This window comes from Nicotiana sylvestris, chromosome 6 (genome assembly GCF_000393655.2).
Source record: "Nicotiana sylvestris chromosome 6, ASM39365v2, whole genome shotgun sequence".
Lineage (NCBI taxonomy): Eukaryota > Viridiplantae > Streptophyta > Magnoliopsida > Solanales > Solanaceae > Nicotiana > Nicotiana sylvestris.
Window position 1 is genome coordinate 75,677,514 of NC_091062.1, and position 7,504 is coordinate 75,685,017.

Genomic DNA, 7,504 nt, shown 5'->3' on the forward strand with positions numbered 1-7,504 from the left:
TTTATATGATTTTTGAGAGCCCGAGTAACTAGAGAGGTTTATGACTGAGTGAGGCCGAGGGCCTGCTTTTGTGATGATATTTATGGGATCGGGCTGCACGCCGCAGCATGTTGTTACTGATTCATGATTGTTATGAGGCCGAAGGCCTGATTTATTTATGTCACGAGGTGGCTTGTTATAGCGCTTGGGCTGTAGGAGCCCCTCCGGAGTCTGTACACCCCTAGTGAGCGCAGGTACCTACTGAGTGCGAGTGCCGAGTGCCGAGCGATTGGGAGGAATGAGTGATTGTGAGGTTGGAGTGAATGGAAGGACAAAGTGATTGTTATTCTGAGAAAAAGCATTGGCTACATTATTGTTGCATCATAGCTGTCATATATCACTGTTTTGAAAATTATTGAAGGATATTATTTACTACACAGTCAAATTTGATATGAAATTACTGTTTGGGCCTAAATTACTGCAATTGAAAGTATGCCTAATCCTATTTGAAAGTTATTGTGATAACTCTATTGTATAGCCCGTCACTACTTCTCAGTTCCTTATTTATTTCTTTTACTTACTGAGTTGGTGTAATCACGTTACCCCCTGTACCTCGTGTACAGATCCAGGCACTTCTGGTCACGGTGGTTGTTGATTGAGGAGTCAGACTCAGGAGACTATTGAGGTAGCTGCACGGCATTCGTTGACCTTGACTCTCCTTTCCTTTCATGTTGTACTGTTCTATATTTCAGACAGTGTGTTATCAGTCGGGTGTTGTTATCATTTAGATGCTCATGCACTCAGTGACGCCCGGGTTTTGGGGATGGATTGTTTAGTACTTTTGGAATTATATTCTGTTCTAAAAGGTTTTATTTAATATTAACTGCTTCCGTCTTTATTTAAAATTTCTACTGGGTTGAGATATTGATTTGAGGCTTGCCTAGTACCACGATAGGCGCCATCACGACAGGTGAAATTTTGAGTCTGACAAAAAATCACATGCTCACAGTTGTCCCTCTTTGCTCAGAAACATGAAGAGTTTTCGGGCAAAGATAAAATGAGCAATTACGAGCAATTTTTGCCCGTTTGAAACTCCATTTGGAAGCATTTTTAAAAAGTTTGACTGAACCTTGCTTCAGAGGTTTCCTACATATCCTTGGCTATAAAGGAATCAGGTCGGTGTAGTTCTGGAAGGATGATGGAGTGATGAGTTCGAGAGTCAAGTGAGGTTCCGTCGAGGCTCCAGTCCGCAGTCCTGTTATTACATAAAAATCAAAAATGAAAAAGACTAACTAAACCTATTAGCTACGAGTTACAAGATTCCTATTTATAAATCTTCTGGAGCTTGATCTTGAGTCTTGGCTGGTTCTTCCTACAGACTCTGATCTGAATCGTGATGCTCGTTAGTTGCGAACGTTGGTTCATTTTTCTTCAGCTCTTCGGATCAAGGTGAGACATGCAAAGCTTGTGACTTCAATCATATCTTGAGCAGTCCGCATCTTTTCTCCGCTTCTACACTTAGAGTTCACTTCTTTTCTTGTTTTCCTTTTCTTTTATTTGGGTTGAGACTTCTTCTTTTGGTTGTCTCAAACCTTGTGCCTCACGGTGTAAACCTGTTCAGGCACCAAAGCAAACAAACAAACGAAATTTTCTACCCCAGTTTTCACTAATAAAAAATTGCGAGTTATTGTAACAATAATCTAAACTATTTCTTTATTGAAATCAATTAAAATCGGGATTGTGTATCCCTAAAAAAGAGATTAGAGAGTGGAGACCCTATATCTAAAATGCAATCAAATGGGGATCGGAGGCCCCAAGTTGGGAAGATTACAAGGTTATGCTGGAAAAATGACCGGGTTATGCCGGAAAGGTCCTCAGGTTATGCCGAAAAAGTCATCGAGTTATGCCGGAAAAGAAAAAAGGTCCTCTAGTTATGCCGGAAAAGAAAAAAGGTCCTCGGGTTATGCCGAAAAAGAAAAAGGTCCTCGGGTTATGCCAGGGAGGTCCACGGTTTATGTCAAAAAAGTCATCGGGTTATGCAGAAAAACAAAAAGGTCCTCGGGTTATGTCGGGGAGGTCCACGGGTTATGCCAGGAAAGTCATCGGGTTATGCCGGAAAAGAAAAAGGTCCTCGAGTTATGCCGGGGAGGTCCACGGGTTATGCCGGGAAAGTCATCGGGTTATGCCGGAAAAGAAAAAGGTCCTCGAATTATGTCGGAGAGGTCCACGGGTTATGACGGAAAAGTTATTAGGTTATGCCGGAAAAGAAAAAGGTCATCGGGTTATGCCGGGGAGGTCCACGGGTTATGCCGGGAAAGTCATCGGGTTATGCCGGAAAAGAGAAAAGGTCATCGAGTTATGCCGGGGAGGTCCACGGGTTATGCTGGGAAAAGTCATCGGGTTATGCCGGAAAAAGGAAAAGGTTCTCGGGTTATGCCGGGAGGTCCATGGGTTATGCCGAGAAAGGTCATCGGGTTATGCCGGAAAAGAGAAAAGGTCCTCGGGTTATGCTTGGGAGGTCCGCGGATTATGTCGGAAAAGTCATCGGGTTATGCCGGAAAAGAAAAATGTCATCGGGTTATGCTGGGGAGAATCATCGGGTTATGCCGGAAAAGGTCCTCGAGTTATGCTGGGGAGAATCATCGGGTTATGCCGGAAAAGGTCCTAGGGTTATGCCGGGAAGGTCCACGGGTTATGCCGGGGATCAACTAGTGAGTGGAATCTTATAATGAAAAAGACTACCAGGTTATGCTGGAAGTGACTAGGGAATAAGACCCTATGTTGGAAGAAAGTAGCTAAAGATTGGGGACCCTAGGCTACCATGATTTTGAAATTTTTCATCTTCTTGTTTTCATTTCATTTTTTTTTCTTTTACTTCACTTTCATTTTATTTAGTAGAATGAATGAAGAGTTTAAAAGGACTTCCCTTTTCGGGTCAACTTTTTTGCTGCAGAACCGTTTTGGTTTCTGCGTGCCTTGCTTTTATTGCACCTGCTTCTTGCAGGGTTGTTTTGGACTGAACCTGTTTTTCTGTTTTCAAATCAAAGAACAACTTATCAGTTTGAAACGGTGGTTGGTGTTGTGGCCTTGATTGTTTCAATCACTTAATCTCGGCTCAGCTTCTTTGATGAAGATCACAACTGCAACTGTTTGTTCCTTGAGGACCAATTTTATTTCTGGCCCTAAAGAACCTCTAGCTTTTCCAGACTTTGCCATGGCGGCTGGTCACGTGGGACTTCAGCTTTCAACTTTATTTCGCCTTTGTGGGCCTTTCCCTTCTGACTTGTTGCCGTTTCTTTTTTTTTCCTTTTTCCTTTTTTAACTTCGTAGCATTGGGGACCTCAAATTTTGTCGCAACAGCTAGTCGCGTGGGACTTAACCTTTTCCAACTTTATTTCGCCTTCATAGGCCTTTCATTTCTGGCTTCTTTCTTCCAACTTTAATTTCAAATCATTTGGGTACCTTGGCTTTTCAAACTTTTGCCGAGATGGTTGGCCACATGGGACTCAACCTTTTTAACTTCATTTGCCTTTATAGGCACTTCAATTTGATTTTCTCCTTCCAAGAGTTTTGATTTTGAAGCATCGGCTGCCATGGCCAGTCGAGGCCGACTTATTCCCCTGATGAGGCTGGGTGCCTTTTTGCATATTAGCTTGTATCAAATGAGAACCTTGTAAATCAGTCTTACCATCCTTTCTTTGTCTTAGTTTCAGAACAAAGTTAGACCGAAAGGGATTCAAAGAAAACAAACAATGGAATAGAGAATGAGTTTATAACAAGAAGTGTCCCTTTTGGGGAAAGGAAAGAAGGACTTATCTGGAGTACATGCTGACTTTAATGAACATGACATGCCTTTTGGACTGGACGCCTGATTTGTGTAAACCGTCCGACTCTCAGAAATTAATCACAACCTTTGCCTTAAAATCGAGAAACCTAGCCAGGACTCTATTGATGCCGATGGCTGTGAGAATCCTCTTTTCGATCAGGGGCGCCCTTTGCGGGTTTTCACGAGCTGACCTCTCTCATTTCTCTTCTTACCATCGCCTTATAGTGCTCTTTGTGAGTTTTCACTAACAAGACTCTCTCATTTTGATTTCTTTGCTTACTGTCGCCTCACGGTGCCCGTGTGGGTTTTCACCAATAAGACTCTCTCATTTTGACTGTATCGGATCCAAGCAACTGTATTCTTCGGTACTTGAACATTCTCACCGATTGATCGGAAGGACTTGAACATAGTTTGGGTAAAAAAGGATTTGGATTGAGTTACAACTTTGGAACCTTTTGGGCGGGATCATAGCCGAACCATTATAACATCTGCCCCAGTTTCACTTTTTGGGGGACTTTGGATTTTTATTTCGGTATGACTGAACCCCAGAGAGGCTGCCTACGTATCCTTTCGGAATCAAGTCGAACGTAGTTTACGAAACTTTTTTTTGCTTTTTTTAATTTTGTTTTCTTTTGCTTTTTCTTTTGTTTTGTTTTCTCTTTCTTTTTCCTTTTCTTTTTTCTCTCTTTTTCATTTTTTTCATTTCATTTTTTTTGTCTTTTCTTCCGTTTTTTCTTGTATTTTTTTTGTATCTTTCTTTTTCTTTCTCCTTTTCATTTTTTCCATTTCATTTTTTCAACTTTAACTTCCAGGTTCCAAAGAGGGTAATCAAAGAAAAGTAGCCGACTCGAATGGTTTACAAAAGGGTTAATGGTATTTGGGTAGCGAGAATGAAAGCCTTCTTCATCCCAATCGGAGAATATTAATACCATATGGAGGATCAAACATAGTACCTTTTTGGATGCATTTGCATTGACAGTTGTTAAAGGGACATTTCCTTCGATGTTTCCCAGTAACAACGCTTTCTTTGGCAGTACTCTTGTTATCGTGTACGAATCTTTCCAATCTGGAGCCAATTTTCCTTTAACCGTTTCAACTCTTTGTTTATTTCCTTAAACTTATCATCATTGCAATCTAATTCTTGATTCATTATTTCGAGATCTGACAACGTTTCAGGATCTGGGCATGATGTCCGCAAGCATGTCATGTTATTGAAATCTGCATTTAACATAACTAAAAAGAGAATAAGAAAAATGACAAGATTAAGAAAAGAGACATTCCTGAACAATGAAATATTAATTTCATTTGATTTTTGATTTTTGATTTTTTTGATTGATTTTTTTTTTCAATTTTTGAAGATAGAAGGGTTTACATCGGAAAGTAAGACAATAAAGTAAAATATCCGGATCACACCCTGAGATAATTCGGACGCAGAAAGGATAGCAAGACTGGCTACCGAGACTCCCGCCTGATAGGGAACTTTCAGGCTTGGCGACCGTTTTTCGGCTTTTCTTCTGTCTCGGTAATGGCTGCAATTGCCTTCAGTGCCGGATCAAATTCCTCAGCTTCACAATCATTCCGATTATTGGCCCGCTATTGTGGGTAGGCAACAGATTGTTCATCACATCAAGAGCTTCTTTATCCTGAAAAACAATACTTTCGGCTTCAATCAAATCTTCAATTGCCCTTTTGAGGGTCCAACAGTCCTCCGTACTGTGTCCTACTGCTCCCCAATGGTATTCACATCTAGCATCAGCTTGGTGCGAGGGCGACTCGGGGTTTGGCCGGTTTTGGGGCCACTGGCTGTAGCAGATCTCGCTTGACTAGCTTTTAGAACAAACCTGAGTATGATTCACCAATAGGGGTGAACTGATTCTTTCTGAAAGGCTTTCTTGGGCGAGGATTGTATTGGGGATCATTTGGTTAAGGATTATATGGAGCTTGGTAAGGATGGGAATTTCTGGGATTGTATGATGTTGTGGCGCGTGTAAGGCTGCGTGTAAGGCCGCGCGTTCATCACCGCATAAGGAGGTGGTGCCACGACATAAGAAACATCTTGAAAGGGATAATAATGTTGAGGGACCTCAGGAAGCATATATGATTGGATGAATGACCTGCGGGCCCCTCTCGAGCTGGAAGCCATATGGCTCCTTCTTCTCTCCCGTTTCCATTTATCAAATCCTCTGAACCATTTTGAACATCTAATGATGTGGCTTTAAAAGCAGCATGACTCAAGATTCGATCCGTTTTCAGCCCATTTTCTACCATCTCCCCAATTTTGATAGCCTCATCAAATGGCTTTTCCATAGCGGACATCATGTTCTGGAAGTAGTCCGCCTCTAGGGCCTCTAGAAAGACTGTGACCATTTCAATTTCGTCCATTGGAGGCTTTACCCTGGAAGCTTGTTCACGCCATTTGACAGCATATTTGCGGAAGCTTTTCGCGGTTTTCTTTTCCAAATTGGACAAAGAGTTTCTGTCGGGAGCGATGTCCACATTATACTGGAACTGGCGGACAAAATCTCGGGCCATATCGTCCCACACGTGCCAATGAATAATTTCTTGATCTGTATACCACTCAGAAGCGATTCCGGTGAGGCTTTCCCAAAAATAGGCCATTAGCAACTCCTCTTTTCCACCAGCGCCTCTCAACTGGTTGCAGTATTGTTTCAGGTGAGCAGCCAGGTATCCATGCCCGTCGTACTTTTCAAATTTTGGCCTCTTGAAGCCAGCTGGCAAGTGGACATGGGAAAACATACAGAGGTCAGAGTATGAGACACTCTTTTGGCCACTCAGACCTTGCATGTTTTAAGACTTTGTTCCAGGCTCTTCATCTTCCGAGCCATTTCCTCTTGCTCGGGATTTTTAACAACCTTTTCTTGTTCCACTGAGAGATCATATTGTGAAGGTTGAGTGAAAGAGTACGGGGTCACATATATTATTTCTGGTTGAAGTTGTGGACCCTGAAAGATGAACATTGGAGGCGGTGTCCTTGAAGCCTATGCCTGGGGGCGAACCACAGAAGGCATTGGAGGGTGCCCACATGGGATGAGCGGGTTGGGCACAGGGGCGTTGGTAACCTCGCCTGACCTGGGGATCAACTCAGAGAACCCAGGGATTGCACTTGGCAGTTCCCTACCATTAGACGAGGCGTCCCACATTTCCAATATGCGGAGATGCAACATTTTATTCTCTTCAGCAGCTGCTGATTCTAGCTGCATAATAGCCGATGTCAGGCTATCCTCAGGACCGATGATTGGTAGATTGCTTGCAAAGGCCATCTGTGCATTTGGATCTTATGAAGGAGGGGAGACTAGACTACCAATAAAACCAACCATCAAAATCTGGCTTGTTTGCACACCCAACAACCTTGTTAGTTTTGAAACATTTAACATATAGGAAATCGCACGTTGGGATGCAATGCACCTAACAGTTAAACGCTTCTACCATGTGTTTTAACGGTTGCATGTTTCATCCCGGCCTTGACTAACCTTTTTCACTCTGTACCTCTTTTCTTTATTTCTGCCTCTCTTTAATCACTCTTGATTTTTCATCTTGTTTTTGCCGCTCTTTTATTTTTTGCACTCTCTTTTTCTCTTTTTGTTTGTCACTTTTTATTTCTTGTCGCTTTTTTCACTCTTTTCTTTCTTTTCTACTCAATTTTTTTCAGTTTATTTTTCACTTAATTAATTTTATGGC

General features: G+C 42.1%; 1 protein-coding gene across 1 annotated transcript; it reads right to left on the reverse strand.

The window, feature by feature from the left end:
* Positions 1 to 4,847: 4,847 nt before the first annotated feature.
* Positions 4,848 to 7,086, reverse strand: LOC138870788 (uncharacterized). Its single transcript, XM_070148627.1, has 3 exons — positions 6,945 to 7,086; positions 5,920 to 6,537; positions 4,848 to 5,038 (listed from the first exon to the last, which is right to left on the reverse strand). Exons 1-3 carry the CDS (start codon positions 7,084 to 7,086, stop codon positions 4,848 to 4,850), a joined length of 951 nt encoding a protein of 316 aa, XP_070004728.1.
* Positions 7,087 to 7,504: the final 418 nt, after the last annotated feature.